The sequence below is a fragment of the Ictalurus furcatus genome, chromosome 18 (genome assembly GCF_023375685.1).
Source record: "Ictalurus furcatus strain D&B chromosome 18, Billie_1.0, whole genome shotgun sequence".
In the NCBI taxonomy this organism is placed as follows: Eukaryota; Metazoa; Chordata; class Actinopteri; order Siluriformes; family Ictaluridae; genus Ictalurus; species Ictalurus furcatus.
Window position 1 is genome coordinate 2,210,695 of NC_071272.1, and position 20,490 is coordinate 2,231,184.

At 40.5% G+C, this 20,490-nt stretch overlaps 1 protein-coding gene across 1 annotated transcript in view; it reads right to left on the reverse strand.

Moving 5' to 3' along the window:
- Positions 1–14,323: 14,323 nt before the first annotated feature.
- unc5da (unc-5 netrin receptor Da) overlaps positions 14,324–20,490 on the reverse strand; it is a 144,610-nt gene continuing 138,443 nt past the window's right edge. Inside the window, exons 15-17 of the mRNA XM_053648163.1 lie at positions 19,763–19,927; positions 18,420–18,595; positions 14,324–15,251 (exon numbers count right to left, since the gene is read on the reverse strand). Of these exons, the coding sequence (XP_053504138.1) occupies positions 14,855–15,251; positions 18,420–18,595; positions 19,763–19,927 (738 nt within the window). The 3' untranslated portion in view covers positions 14,324–14,854. The remainder of the gene's footprint in view (positions 15,252–18,419; positions 18,596–19,762; positions 19,928–20,490) is intronic.

Below are 20,490 nucleotides of genomic sequence, written 5' to 3' on the forward strand. Positions count from 1 at the left end.
GAGTATTGTTACGGGGTTAGTGAATCGTTCGTTCATAAAATTGAGCCGGTTGCACTAGGGGACATATTAAAAAAACAAATTATTTGAGTCAAACAAAAATTAACACCCGGTTGACCCTTCTTTAAGGGATTCGTTTTTCATTTTGCTTTTTCCTTCTAAGAAACAGAGTGTGTTTGTTATTAGTGAAAGCAGGTGGCTGTCCAGAAAAGTGAAGAAGCCATGGCCAAAAGAGGAAGCCATTTTCCGAGAGCGAGTGGATTGTTATTCCTGAGCTGCTGCCGGTGATTCATACATGTTTTTTCCTGTGTCACGTCGTTTGTTCAGCTGTTATTCTCAAACTGAGCACGTCAACATCAACATTTCATTTAATAATCGTCCCTAAACTCTGGCTTTCTCTCACCGCGTGCATGTTTCCTTCCAGACGTCTTGCGACTTTTTAAAAACGCCGTGGTAAAGTAATGCGAAAGGTCATGCGTTTCCATCCACTACATTGTGTTCAGTCTTCTACAGAGGAGCAAACGCTGACATCATCAGATGAGCGTCCGCCAAGCGCACACAGTCACGGGGACACAGGAGTACACGCTTCATTTCTTTCCATCGCACGTTGTTACATTTTCACTTTATCCGTATGACAACTTTTACACCTCAGCCAGGTTTTATCCCGCTGCCATTTTCACTGAAGGTGTCTTACGCGTCAAGCAAAATGCGCACAAGTACAGGTAGATACGAAAACACACTCCAGTTGAAATGAGCTGGAAGAATACATCAGGGTCAAAGAAAAAAAGTTCCATGAATACATTATTTCACCGACAGGTTTTTGTTATGCACACTGACTTGAGTGCACAAAGTCCTTCGACTGTAGTAATCATTCAGTTGAGTTAAAGTTAAAGTATTGATCAAGAAAAATATTTCTTATATGCTGTTAATTGAGATGGTGTTCAGTCACATGGTTAGTTAACATAATAATTTACAAATGACTTTTTTTTTTTTACTTGTCTGGAATTTGAAAATGTTCCGTATCTTAGAAAGGCATTTTTTGAATTATTATGTTAACCAACCATGTGACTGAACACCATCTCAATTAACAGCATATAACAAATATAAAGCTAGCAGGCTAACTCACTTTAAATCGAACTTTGCTATCTAGCAAAGAATGCCCCTTAAACATTATCCTGAGCTTTACCTACAGGATGTACTACTGAACATTAAAGTGGCATCTTAAGTTTAATACAGAGTTTTAAAACATCAGAAAATCTGGCTAGAGAGTCTAGCACACTCAGACAGTGTAAAACATGATAGCCCCATTAAGTTATGCGAACTTACTTCTTCTCTTTAACTCCACTTGTCATGACGGGTTTTGGATATTGAACTGAAGTTTATAAATTTCCCCAAATTAAAACTCAAAGTAATCCGTCGTCTCGACTAGAAAAAAACAATTGTCAAACGTAACTTTTTGAGTTAAAAAAGTCATCTTCGAGTCGAGTTTACGGACATTTTTAAGACATTTTTTCGTTTATAAGTTTAACCACTAGCACGTTCGCCTCACACCGCCAGGGTTGCGGGTTCGATTCCCGTGACTCTGTGTGTGCGGAGTTTGAATGTTCTCCCCGTGCTGCGGGGGTTTCCTCCGGGTACTCCGGTTTCCTCCGCCAGTCCAAAGACATGCATGGTAGGCTGATTGGCGTGTCCAAAGTGTCCGTAGTGTATGAATGGGTGTGTGAGTGTGTATGTGAGTGTGCCCTGCGATGGATTGGCACCCTGTCCAGGGTGTACCCCGCCTTGTGCCCGATGCTCCCTGGGATAGGCACCAGGTTTCCCCGTGACCCTGAAAAGGAGTAAGCGGTAGAAGATGGATGGATGGATGGAAGTTTAACCACCTGAAATGTCTTAAAGTATAGCTCATGGCTTACCTGTACATGTTCCCACCGGTTGGATGTTGTTTTTGGCTCGCAAGATTTGCTAATGGTTATACTGCATACTGTTTCCTTTGAATCATTTCAAAACTGAAGATACCTCATAAATTGGGTCAGGGATGCTTATCTGTCTCCACTGTCTCAGACATTGCTCCAGATGTTTAAGGATTCCGCGCCCGAAGTGTAGACGTTCAGCGGGTAACGGAATGAAAGTATTTAAAATTGCGTCATACGGTCATTTTAATTGGCGTACAGACTTCTGGGGTTAAATGCATTTTTAATAGTTTTACTATGTGATCAAAATGAAACATATTTAGGTCGGGGAAAAAAAAAAAACAACCCAAAAAAACATATTTAGGTTGAATAAAAGTAAAAAAATACTATGATTTAATTGCACTCAAAAAGTACCGTTACAGTGAATCATTTATTCAAGCAGTTTAAACAAAAGTACACATAGTTCGTTACTTCCACTCCCAGTTATGTTACTTATAAGGATACATTTTCAAATGAATAAATTTCTATGTAAAAAGTAGATGAATGCACCCAAAGCCCCTGTACAGCTTTAATAAGAAATGCAAACCTTACAAATCATACTCATCATACTAATCCTTTAACACTTCGCATTAATGTTTATCGTTGTTGTTGTTGTTGTTGTTGTTGTTGTTTTTCCCATAAGGAGATTGATTTTTTTGGAAGTTAATACATTTTACAATGCTACAACTTAAGATCTGGTTGAAAGAAATGCTAATGAGAAACCTGTAGCATAGTTTTCAGAAATATATATAGTAGATTTGACCGTGAGAAGGGTTTTCCACGAGGAATTAGCTTGGACTGATTTGTCAATGAAATGGCAAATTGATATGACCAAACAAGACTGAGATGGCCCAATCCCACTCGTGTCTACTTCAACAAATCCGGATTACCTACAGTACAGATCGATACAACGCGGCATTCGGATTCAGTCATGTCAACGGTCACTCGATGTTGGCGGACAGACGTCTCATCTTGTGCGTCCGAACCAGTCCGAGTCGGATTTCTCCAACGTGGCTTTTTGCCTTTTTAAATAGCATTGTATGCTGCAGCTACTAGCACAGTGTAAACAATGTCGTGGTAAGAAGGGTGGAGTTTGGATGGCAAAAGGACAGGGACGTGTTTCCTATCTGCGTATGATCTGCATCGAATTTTCCTATGACGTTACAGGCGCAGATGCTAGGCTTTTGAACGCCATTTTTTAGTTTCCTGGGCATTTCAAAATGTCATTGTGTTATGCGGCCACCTATTCGAAGAACCACTAGACGTTCATCTAATGATCAAAGCAGGAAAAATCTACCGCGGCCTGACTTGAAACGGCGATCGACATACATACAAGGACAAACGCAAGCACACATCGGGCTTTAATACAAACGCGATAGGCTTTTAATCGTGAACTTTGCCATCTACATCACAGACATACAGTACTGTGCAAAAGTCTTAGGCACTTGTAGATCAAAGTTGCTTTAAAAAAAATAAATAATGAAATTAAATGTTTCTGCATTAAAAAAAAAAATACTATAAAGGGCAGCAAACAGTAATAAATTAAACTAATGACCTCAGAATTTTTTAGAAGTTCATAAAGCAATCTCTTTAAGCCAAATGCACTTAAATATAACGGAAATTTCACTCAAACTTGTTATATTTAAGTATATTCGGCTTAAAGAGATCGATTTATCAACGTAAAAAATTCTGAGGTAATTAGTTTCCTCGAATTTTTTGAGTTCAACGAACTTATCCGGTTTTACAGTGCAGTACTGCACAAGCGTGGAGGAACAAATTGGTCCTACGAAAGCCATGCTGCCGCTTCGACTTTTGATCCTTGAGAGCCGTGTCATCTTTCCCATAGTTAAAGCAAAAACTGATCGAGGGTGCCGGTATTTTTACGGCGTTAAACAGCCACACACAGGATACAAACGACATTTCCAGCTGTACTATTAATAACAAAAATAAATACGTGAGAGCGCGCAGCATGGAAGCTCGTGTCCATCACTGGATTCCTTATAGTTCGTTAAGCATCCTTGCATGGAGGATGTCTACAGTAGCTTGTGGGTGGATTTTCCAGGCTGATGACCAGGGAGGTGAATGGCCAGCTCGTCAGTCGCATCCAAAAAAAATAACTAAATAAATGAGTCAGCTTCTGAGTCAATCTGACTCTAAACTAGCAGAGTGGGATTTTGTTTTCAACGCCTGCTTTTTGCACAGCGCTGGTTACTAGAGCATTCACTGTGCCACAGCGCAAGGATCTGTATTTAAATTGTATTTCGTTTTTTGAAGGACAGCTGTGAGATTAGGCGGGATTGATCAGAATTACCGCGGAGCGGGATCGAAAAACACAACCCTGTGCATTTCGTACGACGTGATAAAGTAATAATGTTTCGTTAACGCAGAAGCATGGTCTTATACAATTCGCAGGTGATTGTAGAATTGGCTTCATCTAGTCTGGAACATTTTCAGACATAAAATGTGTGTGTGTGTGTGTGTGTGTGTTTATGCATGTGAGACCCACACATTAGCTCCTATCAGTAGGGAGCAGACTCAACAGCATTGCAATATCTCTTTCACTGGCCTTGACCCCTATTCAGTCTGTGTGTGTGTGTGTGTGTGTGTGTGTGTGTGTGTGCGCGCATGTGTGTGTCCATCCTCCTGCAGGCTGTAAGACTGAGGCCTGAGGTCTTTATAGAGAACTGCTGAACATGGGTCACTGTGTCCAGCGTCTCTCAAGTTACTCACTCACACACACACACACACACACACACACACAATGCCAAAAGATTAGCTACATTAGAAGCTGACATGCTTGTGTGGGCGAAAGAAACGACAGCAGGAGATAATAACAAGGGAGTGGAGAGAATGAGTGGAGAGCAGGAAACTGTAGTAAAAGGTTTAAGAGGTATGTGTGTGTGTGTGTGTGTGTGTGTATGTGTGTGTGTGTGTGATTTTGTGTGACACAGCATGGATCCTGGCCGGAGCCTTGCTAACAAACACACTTAGATATGTGGGCTGATCAGTCACCAGACACCACACACACACAAACACACACACACACACACACACACACACACACACACACACACACCCATCTTCCCACACAAAGCATCGTGGAATTGGGGGAAGGAATTTTATAGACAGGGTGATTAAGAAAACATCCTTGTGTTATAATGTTACAGTGTATTCACTACAGTGTTACAGTTTTGTAGTGTGTGTATGTGTGTGTGTGTGTGTGTGTGTGTGTGCTTGAAGCATGTATTATTATCATGTCTTATTAATTACACATACAACTAATTTTCTTTGTTATGCCGTGAAAGGCATTTTGCCAGCACAGTTAGTTTGAGTTCTTCTCATTGATCACCTTTATTCTATTATGAAAAATGTCTATTCCAGTGGGCGTGGTCTCTTCCAGGATGACCCTGCCCCCATTTCCTGGGTTCAAGGGTTCAGTGAAAATATATATATATATATATATATATATATATATATATATATATATATATATATATAAAAGCATTCACCCTATTGGGTATGAGAGCTCAAATCCTGACAATGCCACAGCAATCCACGGCTGGGAGTCCGAGAGAGCTTAATTTGCTTCTTTCTTTCGGTTGGACGGATGGAGGTACACCCTCTCCTGTCAATCAGAGCAACACTAGCAAATCATGGGTGTTCATGAGCTTGTGTATGAGGAAGAGGGCAGATAGTGCTTTCCTTGGTTACTCTCTAGTGATGGGTCATTCATGAACGATTTGTTCATTTTGAACGAATCTTTTATATGACTCGGGGAAAAAAAAAAGAGTCGTCTCAGAGAGTGATTCATTCATGTGAAAACCGCATAGGCTCCGTACAGGAAACAGAAACGATCAGTTCACCTCCCGAGTCCCTACTCGTGTCCGAGTCTTTTCGGTCATTTGTCTCGTGACGTGACAGCTGCATATATTCTGTATTGGATACAGAAATAAGCTCATAATTCCCAACCTTCCTTACAAACAAGCTGGACGGGAAAAAAAAAAGGGAAAATGTTTATTGCACGTCTTTTGATAATTTTATGATAATTCCTAAATAAATACATTTATTTAGGAATGACATTTACTACATTTAGGAATTACATTTATAATTATACAATTACATTAGTATAATTGACTGTAGATGCTGAGCCGAGTAGAGGTCACGTGACACATGAACATAATACTCTGACTGGATTAGGGACTCATTTTTGTTTCCTGTACAGAGCGTCACGTGACAAGAGAATGAACGACTCGGACCAGAAGACCCAGTTGAGTGGTGAATTAATCATTTCTGTTTCTCATAATTTGTCCTGGGGGGCACGGTGGCTTAGTGGTTAGTATGTTCGCCTTGCACCTCCAGAGTTGGGGGTTTAATTCCCGCCTCCGCCCTGTGTGCGTGGAGTTTGCATGTTCTTCCCGTGCACTGAGGGTTTCCTCCGGGTACTCCGGTTTCCTCCCCAATTCAACAACATGCGTTGTAGGCTGACCGGCATTTCCAAATTGAGTGAATGCGTGTTTGATTGTGCCCCATGATGGGATAGGCACCCCATCCAGGGTGTCCCCCGCCTCGTGCCCCAAGTCCCATGGGATAGGCGCCAGGCTCCCCGTGACCCTGTGTAGGATCGCGGTACAGAAAATGGATGGATAATTTATCCTCATAATCGTTCCCTATTCGGAATGTGATCGAAGTTTGCGCAAGTAGACGTGTTGGGGGAATTTGGCGAAAATGAAAATTTTGAAAAACATATTCATTTAATTCCGCTCAAATGAACAAAACGACTCGATTAAAGATTCGTTCATTTTGCCGAACGAGATTCAAAGATCCAAGTCAGTGAAATGATCCGATCTTTCCATCACTATTACTGGCTTCAGATGTCTCGGAGGATGACGGTATCCTTTATCGTCTGTAGTAGTGTAGTAGGCTAGCTGGTGGGTGGGAATATGCAAATGACCAAACAGACAAAAAGGTGGCAAAAAATAAAAGAAGTAGAAAAATACGAAAATGTGATCGACCGAGGGTTTGTTTCCTACAGCGGTTCTCACTGGAATCCTCTCTGTCGTTGGTGTAGGCTTCTCCATAGCACCATTGAAAGGTTTTCCCCAGAAAGACAAACTAAGAACCTTTCTGGGTTTTACCTTTAAGCTTTTCTAAGAGAACATAAGCCAAGCTATCAGCATCCAAAAAATATTTCTGGATAAAACAAATTTGAAACATTAGAGCAAGTTTCCTTGCAGATATTATATTCCATGGTTCATTCGAAAAAAAAGTTGAATTCAAATCATATTTCTAGCCAAATAACTATTAAAAGTTAATAGATAGTTGAAACAGATACATACTTTGAGAGCAAGAGAGAGAGAGAGAGTGAGACGGAGGGAGGGAGGGGGGAGGGAGCGATCGAGAGAGAGAGAGAGAGAGAGAGAGAGAGAGAGAGAGAGAGAGAGAGTTTCCTAGGTGCCAATGTAATGAACTAAGAAGACAGACATAGACAGAGAACAAATAAGGAGAGAGACAGAGAGAGACGGAGACTGCTGGATCGCTATGCGTACATAATTACTTGTGCATGTGTGTGACTTTATACTTACAATGGAATGTGTGTGTGACAGAGAGAGAGAGAGAGAGAGAGAGAGAGAGAGAGAAAGAGAAAGAGAGAGAGACTCTTGGTGGGTCTGGTCTATAGCAGTTGGCACTTGGTACAAATGTACAGTAATTCAAAGCATGCGACCCGCCGAGTGTGTGTGTGTGTGTGGTGCACACATGTTCAATCTCTCCCTCTCTCTCTTTCTCTCTCTCTCTCTCTCTCACACATATGAGACTTTCTCTCTCTGTCTCCTTCGCTCACTCTGAAGCATTCTTATGTTTACCAAATTATGACAAATTGAATTTTGAAACAGGGGTTCAAAACAGATCCTGCTCCTTGATAATACTCGCTCTCTCTGTCGGTCTGTCTGTCTGTCTGACTCTCTCTTTCTCTCTCCTTCTCTCTCCTCTCTCTTTTTCAGCATCTCCAAGAATTTAATCTGTTTATCCGCAGTTTGTTTGCTTGTACCGCACTGCACACTGATGCAGTGCAGCATACTTTCTCACAGGTTTTTGTTCTTTCTTTCTTTCTTTCTTTCTTTCTTTCTTCTCGCTCTTTATTCTGAGTCACATTTCCACTGAGATCATGGGAGCGTGCATTCCACAAATCAAATGAATAGGAGAGAGTCAAAGAAGGAGAAAAGGAGAACGAATGAAAAGGTCAAAACGGTGGTTTTTTTTGTTTTTTTTTTAAACAAAATGTATCTATATTAGCTGCCGGAATGCCACCGATTGAATTGAAAAAGAGCAACAAGAAAGAAAGAAAGAGAAGAGACTCTTCGTGTAGATCAGTGATAAAATGGATGAAAGTGAAGCATGTACTTGTATCCAAGCTACAGAGGAAGTAAATTCCAAAACATGTCCAAAGCAGTGCTCTTTCTTTGTGTGTGTGTGTGTGTGTGTGTGTGTGTGAAGTATTTAGGCCTTTCTTCAGACTCTCATGAGCCTCACATGACTCTGCTTTTGCTCTCTTTTTGTCAGTCTCTCACACCATCTCACTTTATGCCTCTATCTGTCTGTCTGGGTGTTATGCTGTTCTCTCTCTCTCTCTCTCTCTCTCTCTCTCTCTCTCTCTCTCTCTCTTCTCCCATCTGTCGTTTTCTGAAAACCACTGTTGCACATTGAGCTGTGACCTTTCTGTTTCACACTCCTTGACAGCGCTCTCTCTCTCTCTCTATCTCTCTCTGTCTCACTCTCAGCAGTACACAGGCGTCTTGTGTGTGCTGGACTGAATGGTATGCGAATGGAGTGGGTGTCTGAGAGACCTTTCATCTGGCAGAGAGAGAGAGAGAGAGAGAGAGTAAAAGAGAAAAGGAGGTGAGAGAGGAAAGGGAGGGAGGGGGTAGAAGAAGAGAGTGAAAGAGCCATATTTAATTGAGTTAGCGCAGTCATCCCAGCAGCAGGACAGCATGGTTCAGGTCTTTTCTAATATAAGTAAGTAGGTTTTTAATTGGCTGAAAGAAATAATGATAGCACTATCAATCGCGAGTGAGTGGTTAAAAAGACAACAACCATTAGAACTGTGTGTGAGGCGTGCTCATGTGAACGAGGTATATGTGTACGGCGTGGAAAAACCATTCACACTGACCTTCCTGAATCAAAGAAATGAAATGTTCTTAACTGGGTTGAGGTCTTTGGACATTTAAGTATGCTTTTCACTTACTGAAGACAAAACTGAAGGCAGAAAGAACCACAAACAAGCGACAACTGATGGAAGCTGCCGTAAACGCCTGGCAAAGCAACCCTTGGGTTCCAGATTTCAGCCAGTCATTGACTGCGAAGAATCTGCATCCGAGCATTAACATTTATGATTATGTTAGTTTGTCCAATTATTGAGTTGGCCAGAGAAAATGGAGGAACTGGCTGTAATTCCTAAACGGTTAACCCCTTGAATTAAATCTGAACGTCTACAATTCAAAAACATCTCGACTGCTTCATTTCAGATCCACTGTGACGGTGTACAGAGGCGAAATGATCAAGATCGTGTCGCTGTCCAAATACTTTAGGACCTGACTGTATTTATATTTCCTCTATGCTATTTAAGTTTGTAATATTTAGCCATATGTTTATAATGCTACCTTTTGTGACCCATGAGCCTCCAGTTCATTCACCAAACCCTTTTGCCTTACTGGAGAATGACAATATTTCTTCACGTCACAAACAAACAAACAAACAAACAAACAAAAAACCTCAAAAAAAAAAAAAAAAAAGGAAAAATCTAATTAAAAAAAAAATCTGCACATTTTCTTTTATTGCTAACAAACACTACGGGCACTCGAATGAGCCATTTAGCGTGTATAATATGCCATCTTTCGCGTTTGATCTGCACCAGCCTCCAGGACGCAGGAAAATAAACAAGCCTAATACTAGAGGTTAGTTGTGCTACTAAAATAGCTTCCTAAATGTTTTGAGAAGATTCCCATCAAAAAAAATGAAGATATCTAACTAAACTAAGACTACGCATATTCACAATTTCCAATACATCATCGTCGTCGCGAACTGTTGATTGTAACCATCTCAATATTTGACATAGTCCCATATTCTACACGTGTCCATGTGGGTTCCCTCCCACCTGTACAAAAACATGCCACTAGGCAGATTGGTTACGCTAAAAGGTTCGAACAAGCGTGTGAATATGTGCGAGCGTGATGCCATGGCATAGACTGGCATCCTATCCAGAGTGTTTTCCTGCCAGACAAAGATAAAGCGGTTCCTGAAGATGAACGAACGAACGAACGAATGAATAAATAAATAAATAAAAGTCAATAACATGTTTTCTGTTGCACTTGGTGGTGTGTGGCGTATATATACACACCCGAAGAAACAAGAAGAAACTTCAGCTTATTTACTTTATAAGTACAGGCTAATTAGTCATGAATAAAATCATCTCTTCTAATTTCATACAAATCCGGCCGTATGACACGTTTGTCGTGTCCTAGTTTCAGACGTGATCTATTTTTTTTTAAACGTCAACAAAGATGCTTATTTAGACAAGTTCTTAAGAAATTTCCTCCCCCAAAACTTTACAGCGTAAAATAAAAAAAGCGTTAATCCCTCCATGATGGTGAAACTACGTAGGTCATAGATGTAATATTCTGAATTCACAGTCATTTGAAGGATGAAAAACAAACAAACAAAAACAAACAAACAACAACAACAAAACAGTAGCTTTCTGTTGTTAAACAAATATTTCTTTATTCATACTGAACCCACACAGAGTTTCTTTCCTATGGAGAATGGACAGATGACGGAGAATACATGTGGCGTCACACACACACACACACACACACACACACACACTTGTTCTTACCTGAATTAAACAACACTCAGCTCTAGCTTGCTTTCTTTCACCACACAGATGGACAATCGGACACCTGAGACACGCGCGCACACACACACACACACACACACACACTGCATACAAAAATTCTGTGCATACATGGTATCTTTCAAAAGATACATGGCACCTTTTCAGTCAAAACTGCAGGGTGTTCACCTTCACAAGCATCACCTCCTACCCATCGTGCTAGGCTGTATTCAAAATCCACATTTAGCCAGTTTGGGGTCAATCCATTTACCATCTTCAAACCATCACAATCCTTTTTTTTTTTTTTTTTTTTTTTTTTTACACATTTTCCAAACAGATTCTCACACTTACATTTTACACAATTTGCTTTCCTATTTATTCAAATCATAGCAGTTTTCATTCTAACGCTTATGAAATAACGTAAACACAAACAAATCTACCCTCTGTTCGCATTGTTCGCCGAATTCACAGCATCTTCCTTTTGGCAAATAATGCTAATTGTTAATGAGCGCTGATTTGTTTTCGTACAAGTGGCTCGGATCTTTTATTGTAGCGGGTGTAATTGCAGTATTTACAACAAAAAACAACAACAACAACAACAACAAACCACCTGCAAATCAATAATTCAGGCACATTAGCAGTGCGATAGCATGAGGAAAAAAATGTTAATGCTGACAAAACACAAACGGACCCCGACCGGCCGCAGGAAGTACCACAGGGATGTTTTTCATGACAGTTGGAAGGTATTGGCATTTATTTTGCAATTCAAGCATGATTCGATTTTTTTTCCTCTTCAAGTTTTAAGTATGTGTTACTCCATGTAGTTCTATTTCAAGACTGATCGTAGTGATCTGATCATTAATTATTAATGATCACACATTTAAGTCGTTTCAATGGGAGTAAAATCTTATACATTTTATTCCTTAGATAAAGTCTGTAAGAATAAAAGAATATAAGATGAATATAACAATGACACTTGACTTGTGTTTCTGTGTGTGTGTGTGTGTGTGTGTGTGTGTGTGTGTGTGTGTGTGCGTGCACGCATGCATGCATGCATGGAGGACCAAATTTACAACAAAGATAGTAAACGACTTAATAAACAAAGTAATAATAGTAAGAAATTTTTGTTAAAAAATACTCTTTTAAAAAAAAACAACAACAACAACAAAAAAAACATGTTTATGCTTTCTTAATTGAATTGTTCCCAATTGATTGATTGATTTATTTATTTTTGCATTTATTTCTGTTTCGTTTCCTGCATTTATATATACGGTGGCGCTTTAAAGTTTGTGAACCCTTTAGAATTTCCGACATTTCTTCATAAATATGACCTAAAACACCATCAGATGCTTAGGACACAAGTCCTAAGAGCAGACAAAGAGAACACAATTAAACAAAAGAGACAGATAATATTATACTTGGCCATTTACTTATTGAGGAAAATATTACGAAAAGTACGTCAACCTTTGCGTTCAGTATCTGGTGTGACCCTCTTGTGCAGCCTTAAGTGCAAACTTAACGTTCCAGGTAACCTTTGATCGGTCCTGCACGTCGGCTTTTTAGGAATTTTAGCCCGTTCCTCCGTACAGAACAGCTTCAACTCTTGGATGTTGGTGGGTTTCCTCACATGAACTGCTTGTTTCAGGTCTTTCCACAACATTGCTCCATCAGTAATGGCAAGCCGTCCTGGCCCAGATGCAGTAAAACAGCCTCAAACCATGACACTACCACCACCATGTTTCACAGATGGGATACGGTTGTTATGCTGGACCGCAGTGTTTTCCTTTCTCCAAACATAACGCTTCTTATTTAAACCAAAAATGATATTTTGGTCTCATCCACCGACAAAACAGTTTTCCAATAGACTTCTGGCTTGTCCATGTGATTGTTAATAAACTTTAGACAGGCAACAGTGTTCTTTTTCGAGAGCAGTGGCTTTCTCCTTGCAACCCTGCCATACACACCATCGTTGTTCAGTGTTCTCCTGATGATGAACTCGTGAACATTAACATTAGTCAATGTGAGAGAGGCCGTTAGTTGCTTAGAAGTTCAACCCTGGGTTCCTTTGTGACCTTGTGGACTATATGTGGTCTTGCTCTCCGAGTGATCTCTGTTGGTCGACCCCTCCTGGGGAAAGTAATAATGATCTTGACTAATAATGATCCGTCTGACTGTAGAGTAGTGGAGTCCAAATTCTTTAGGGATGGTTTTGTAACCTTTTCCAGCCTGATGAGCATCAACAACTCTCTAGTCCTCAAAATCTACACTGTTCATGCCATGATACACTTCCACAAACATTTGTGAGGATTATGCAGGAAACAACAAGCGCTGTGGAGATCAGACTCCGATAGATCGATGTTCTTTAAATACAACAGGGCGCTCACTCATAACTGACGGTCATTCCATGGATCGAAAGCGTCTGACTCTAATTTCTTTTGCTACTCACAGATATGTAATATTAGATCATTTTCTTTAATAAATAAATGGGCATGTATAATGTTTTTGTCTCATTCGTTTAATTGTGTTCTCTTTGTCTACTTTTAGGACTTGTGTGAAAATCTGATCCACACACACACACACACACACACACACAAAGAGAACATGTATTAAAATAATTAAATTTTTATTTATGGTGTTCTGCATATTCGTTTGCCCCCCCCTTCATTTTTTGCCTTATAATAGTGTACAGCAATCAGCAACAAAGATTTTGGAGCCCCACAGTGGGCTGTAGTGGTACTGCATATCGGGGAAAAATAAACAAATAACTGGTAAACTTTTATTAGATATTACTCAACAAATGTAAGTATTATAATTAAAAAATTGTTAGTTATTTATTTGGCAAAAAAATATCATTCTTATTTAAGTCAGGAATATTTTATTCAGTTTGGTTATGCCACATTCAGTAGCTTCTTCCTTTTCCTGAAGCCTTTGTGAATCTGCGTTATATACGTATAATTTCTCTGTATGACAAATTGATCAAAGGATCAGGTCATTTTCAAGATGTTCTATTTATCATAGTAATTTATTTCTTTACTGTGGTCCTCCATACTGGTTTGTGCATTTTTGTTTCAGAAATTAAGAGACCTGGGTATGCAGAAATAACACTGATCCAAAAACATATACCCTTTGCACCACAACACACACATCTTTACACCACTGGCATAAAGTACTACAGGTCCTAGCTGACCTGCCAATCAGGAACATCTGACCATCTACTAGTTTTAACGGACATAAAGTGTGCGAATGCATGATTTCGATGTAGTCTCATATCACAACTCCTTTTTTTAACGGCATAGGACATTTTCTTCTTTTTAATCTCTCTTCTGTTTTTATTAATCTCTTAATAAATAAAAAAAATCTCTTAATTTCACATACTGCCATTTCTCTGTCTCTCCATAATACTCCATATATAAAGTCCATACTCTAGTGCGTGTCCATCTTCAGACATCATAGCAGGTTAAAGTTCCTGCTTACTATATAGGAATGTACGTGAGTGCATGTTATAATGCTCTGTCCGCTTGTCTTATCTGCTCATCTCTCCATCCATTTCATCTGTCGTTTCTGTCTCGATTGTGAATGAAAGAAAGAGCAAAAAAGTCAAACAAGACGGTTTCAAATATTTGGAATGATGGCGCGGCGATATTTCGCAAGCCACTAGGGGGTGTCAGAGATGGATGTGAAAGGGGGCAGGAGTTCAAAAGTCTGACTCCACCCCTTTTAGGGGTCCTCAACAATTCCAGTTCTGATTTATTGAGTAATTTCTTTGCCACAATTCAGGCTCCTGTATCGTCCAGACCTATAAATCCAGTGTGAAAAGTTACTTAACCTTTTCACGTGTGTGTGTGTGTCTCTCTCTCACGCACACAGACAAACACAAACGCTGCGTCGCTTTATCTCCTTAACCTTGAATTTCTCAACACTTTTCTTTTCCCCACAGTCCAACAGAGAGAAGAGCGACTCCTGGTCTCCACCCTTTTCTTCAGTAGACGTTGCTATTGGCTGCTTGTTTTCTGCATAACATTTCCTAGGTGTGGTCTGAGTCTAAGTCTTTGTTGTAAAGACCAATAGTGGAGTCAGTCGTTGGAGTTTTGCCTGTATCGTGTCTTGACCGGTCCATGATAAGAATATCATCCACTTTTTCCGACTTGTCCAACATGATAGTGATGTTAGATGAGTTTTTTGAATAGTTGAAGGTGAGGGAATTGGCTGGGTGTTTGGTTTCGTCCATGTTACCTATGATGCTCTGCTGTTTGGGGTGGTCCTGATTACATATAATGCCAGACTGTTTGCCCTGGACACGTCCGATTTCCTCCAAGGCACTGGCCAGAGAGTCCAGATCTCCACGTTCCTGATGTTGAACCTCCCACAAGCACAGAATCGCCGCTGAGGGACTTGATTGCCGTGCAAAGTAACCCAGATTCCTGTAGAATGAGAATTATAATAAACAATAAGGTCATATTCGTTAGCACATTGTACTCCAACCAGAGAGATGAGAGATACCAGGGACAAAACTCATGAGACAATGAATGAATGATGAGCTTCAGGATGGACATAAATAATCATGGCTCTTGCATAAAGGAGAAGAAAGGTCAACACTTGTGCTAATCGTGTTAAGAAACTGATTTTAAAGCATTAGAACACAACAGCAACACAATTTAGCATTAAAATGAGCCTCTTCGTGGATCATGACCTCGTCATGATACTGTGTCACTGAGAGCTTAATGCTCCCAGTCCAAATCTGGCTTTGGGAACATGCAATGCCACTTCTCTTGTAGCAAAAAGGCCTGAGTCAATGTGTGAAATAGAATGGTACGGACTAGATATTGTCAGCCTTGCATCCACACACAGCATGTGCTCTGGTACCAAGCTTCTTGATTGGTATTCTGGCAGTCTGACAGTACATGTCTCAGGGTGTGAGGATACTCCCCAGTCCAAACAAGAGGACAGTAAGATTTTGACTCCTCAAGAAAGAAACGTCTGACTGTTGATTATGTGTATTCACCAAAAAGCAGTTCAGAGTATTCGATTTTTTGGAGAAGGTGAACCAGGTGCTTCAGGGGATATGTCTTACTGACTCCATAGTGCTATTGGGAGGTTTTAGTGCTCATGCTGGGAATGATGGAGATACTTAGAGGGGTGGGATTGGGAGAAATAGACACCCGGATCTAGAACCCTTTTGGAGAATTGTTCGTTCTTTGCAAGCCATGGATTGCCAAGAACAAACATTGTGTTTGGACACAAAGTTGCTCATTAGTGTCATTGGTATCAGAGCATGTTGGGTCAAATGTCACTGAGCGATTTTGTGCTTGTATTCTAAAAAGACTCCATTGAAATGAGTGAAGTCAGAGACATTGAATCTGAATGGACCATGTTCAGGTCCTCGGTCACAGAGGTAGCAGCAAGAAGCCATTGGTGTAAGGCTGTCGGTGGCTGTAAGGAGGAAAATTTAGGAAGGGGCGGCTGTGGCTCAGGTGGTAGAGCGGGTCGTCCACTAATCGTAGGGTTGGCGGTTCGATTCCCGGCCCACTCCACATGCCGAAGCGTCCTTGGGCAAGACACCGAACCCCAAGTTGCTCCCGATGGCAGGTTAGCGCCTTGCATGGCAGCTCTGCTACCACTGGTGTGAGTGTGTGCGTGTGAACGGGTGAATGAGACACCGTGTGAAGCGCTTTGGATAACAGCGCTATATAAGTGCGCGATTTACCGTTTACTTAGGATGCTTTGGTGGACACCAGTAATCAGGGAAGCAATCATGTTGAAGGAGGCCTTGTTCTCACAGAAAACTCTCTTGATTCAAATGAAAGGTATCGGGGAGAGAGAAACAGCAAAATCAATTGCAGAAGCAAAAGCTCTGAGAGGCCATAGAAAAAGATTAGGAGCCTTCAGAGGAGACAAGAACATACATATCGCTCTCTTGAGCAAGAGTGGGAGAGCGTTGACTCCTATTGGGTATATTGCTGAGAGATGGAAGGAGTACTGAGGAACTCCTTAACTGAGAAGACATGCTCTCAGTTCAGCCGGAAATTTCTATTCTTTTGAAGTCGATCTAAGGTAACATCCATGTTATTTCAGATGGAGATGTTTTTTAGCACGTCTTGATGTAGAATAACGATTTTCACACAAGCATTTTTCCTGCTAAGTGTGAAGTCAGCACCTCACACTCCTCACAGAGGCCATGGTTCTCTACTTGAAAAATGTCTGGAATTTTCCTTTCAAGTGAGGTGGAAGACCTTGCTCCTGCTGGAACAGTTTAAGTACCTCATTCACAAAGTGTTCGAAAAAGAGAGAGCGAGATCGACAAACCGATTGGGTCAGCAGCAGCAGCAGCAGCGTTAAAGTCCCTGTACTGACCGGTGGAGGTGAAGCAGTAGCTCAGTTTTCAGATGAAGCTTTCTGTTAACCAACTATGGTCATGAGAAGTGACCAAAATATTACGGTCATGAGCGTAAATGAGGTTCCTTGGCTGGGCTTACTCTCTGTGATTGCATTATATTTTACAGTCTGGAAAGTAGCTAATACTTAATAGGTAAGTATGAGAAAATGACTAGTAACTGCTAAAATCTGACTACATTAGGTACCGTCCATACTGTGAAATAAACTGCTCCCTAAATTTACTATCAACACTCAGTTCCTCATCATTAAGCCAAGACAAAATCTGGCACAAGCTAAATAAATAAATAAATAAATAAATAAATAAATAAAACGCTTGTAATGTGTCTCTCTGTCCAGCAGGAGGCGGTGCTGCACTCTTCTCAGCATTACAACCTCTCTCAGGATAAATCACCTCACACACCTCCTGGAGAGATAATTGCTGAAATCCGCTTAACAAGGAAGCATGTCTCATTACACGCTGCCTGCAGCGCTGGATGGGTGGAAAATCCAGCAAAATCCTCCAATATTTAAAAGCACGTGTGTAGATGTGTGCGGTTTTCAAAGAAAAACAGGCCGACATTCCGTCTTCAACCGTTTTGATTTGACAACCTAGTTTGGCTGAAAAGTTACAGCGGATGGAAAAATACCGGTGACTGGTGTCTTTCCTTTTGAAATAGACTTTCGGATTTTACGCGCACTGTCAGGAAGATGAATAAATTTACAGTGGGTGTAGTTTTTTTTTTTTTTTTTTTCATTTTTGGTATGAAATTTTGCATTTTTTATTTTATTTCATACATCATGTGAGCAAGTGGCAGATTTATACAGCGGCGGATCTATAATTCGTATAGAGACCTCATTATTTTTTTCCTAATGAAGATAAAGAAGATTCACAAAGACAGTCAGAGAAATCAAACGATGCACTGTATATACTGAGCAAAGAACATTTCTGCAATATTTTCACTGCACAGGACTCCGGAGTCTGGAATAAATCCTTGTGAGGACTTTCCATGGGGGATGGAAACAGATTTTAAAATAAATTAAGCCACTGGATGTGTGCCCCTGATTCTGAATTAATATTTGGCTGATATTAATCTGGCCTCCTTTCTTCAGGACACTGAAGATGACAGTAAGTGATTAGGATACAGCCATTCACGATTTAATGTGGCCACTTTGTGTGTGTGTGTGTGTGTGTGTGTGTGTGTGTGTGTGTGTCTCACCTGTTTATGTGCAGTTTCTGAGCTAGGAGCTGCCAGTCTTTGCCTTTGGCATTGGCTGTGTCGAAGGTGGCACAGATCCTTTGCCGTATGGAGAGGGGGATTTTAAAAGCTTTTTCCCCCTTCTGAGAGGAAATGGTAGAATCTGACTTTGAGAAAAATGGCACCTCCTTTTGGCTCTGGAAAGAATTTATGAATTTTTTTTTTTTTGTCAAAGGACAGAACAGATAATTACGACAGCGCTTTAGTGCCATGTAAAAAAAATAAATAAAAATAAATACAGATTACGAGAATAAAGTTGTAATATTTTGAGAATAAAGTCACATTCGAGAGTCACTCTTCTATTTCTCAAGAAATAAACACACAGAAATGACAAAACGTGTATTTCCTTGCTGGAGTGGACAGAAAACAAAGTACAACTGAATATATTTTTGAATGGACATTTTGTATGTTTATTTATTAAGAAATAGAAGAATCTTTTTTTTTTTTTTTTCCTAGCCGTGAGGGCTTCTCAGTGGGATGCCTTCAAAGCTGACTATTTAACATGGATAGATCTTCATATCGCTTATGCTTCTTCAGGTGTGTCCCGTTCAAATGATTAAAATGAAGTTGCCGAATTTTTCCAGAGTACAGGTTTCCAGGATCAGGTTTTTCCGCACTGCCTTTAATCAGACGCGCTTGCCTTTAATCCTGACAGAAATGCGAACTGAACATCTAATAGGAGTCTGGAATATCGCCAGTATGTATGTATGCATGAATAGTCCTGGGTGTACTCCTCACATTGATCACTGCAAATTCGGTTTGATTTAACAAAATAAAAGCCTCCACCCTTATTATTCTGCAGCTTATAAAATAGCACTTGATCCAGCACTTTTTTTTCTTTTTTTTTTTTTACAGCAGCCGAAAGCTTGAAGCTCAGGTATAGGATTAAAACAGTGTATCTACTGTTTATATACGTATAATATACAGCAGTGGTCACAGACACCGTTCCTGGAGATCTACCTTCCAGAAGACTTTCCTTTCAACCATAATCGTGTCCACCTGACCATCTGATCATTGCCTTAAGAAGTTCTCGATCGACTAAAATGACATTCTATGACTTTAATTCACGATTTTGGGTGGTCAAATTCATACGTAGTTATGTACGAGGCCTAAACATACTGATGTGCACGATTCATGCATGAAGTTCTCATTACGCGCATGTAACTCGACTCTGAATATGACACTGTTTACTGAATGTCCATATATTTTCGTGTTTGTACGACTGTGTGGAACCATTTCTCTTGTTTGTGCTTCTGTGTGTGTGTGTGTGTGTGTGTGTGTGTGTGTGTGTGTATGCTGCACACCTCGGAAACAGTGGTACAGATCTGCAGGATTTGCGCATGACCTTTGATCTGCCGCACGCTGATCTTACACGAGAGCTGATTGGCCGCTGGGTTGTGGCACTGCAGAGAGAAGGCACAACGCAAAGGAGATGCAGTACTGCACCAGACCCGAGTGAAAGAGAACTCCTGCAGAGAGAGAAAGAGAAAGAGAGAGAGAGATGTATGAAATGTCGAGAGATCTCGGATTAAAGGACATTTTATAAGGTTCACCTACCAAACAACGTAGCTGTACAGTTGCTACTTCAGACAATTTCTGCCCCGGTCATCGATGGAAATGGACTGACCACTGACCAGATATTTTCAATGCAAAAATGTCATTGGGATGGTATTGGCATAGTCGTGTGTGTGAGACCCTGGTATAAGTGGACGGCCTGGTGGAGATTGAGAAACCCTACACCAAGCCAAAAAACATCTGGCCTGTGGATGTTTTTTTGTTTTTTTTCCCCCCTGCAGTTAGATCCACTGGTGAATTGTAATTTACACACATTGTGCATGTGAAAGATGAGCTACAGGCTTGAGGAAGAACAATAATAATAATTGTGTAATAAAGGGGACAGGAAGTGCTTAAAAAGCCAATAATTCTGTACTGCTGTGCTGAGAACGGTTCACTACCCAGATAATATCTGGTCAGCAGTGGTCCCGTGGTGGTCCCTTTGCACCGATGGATGGGGTTCACTAAGAAAATGCAT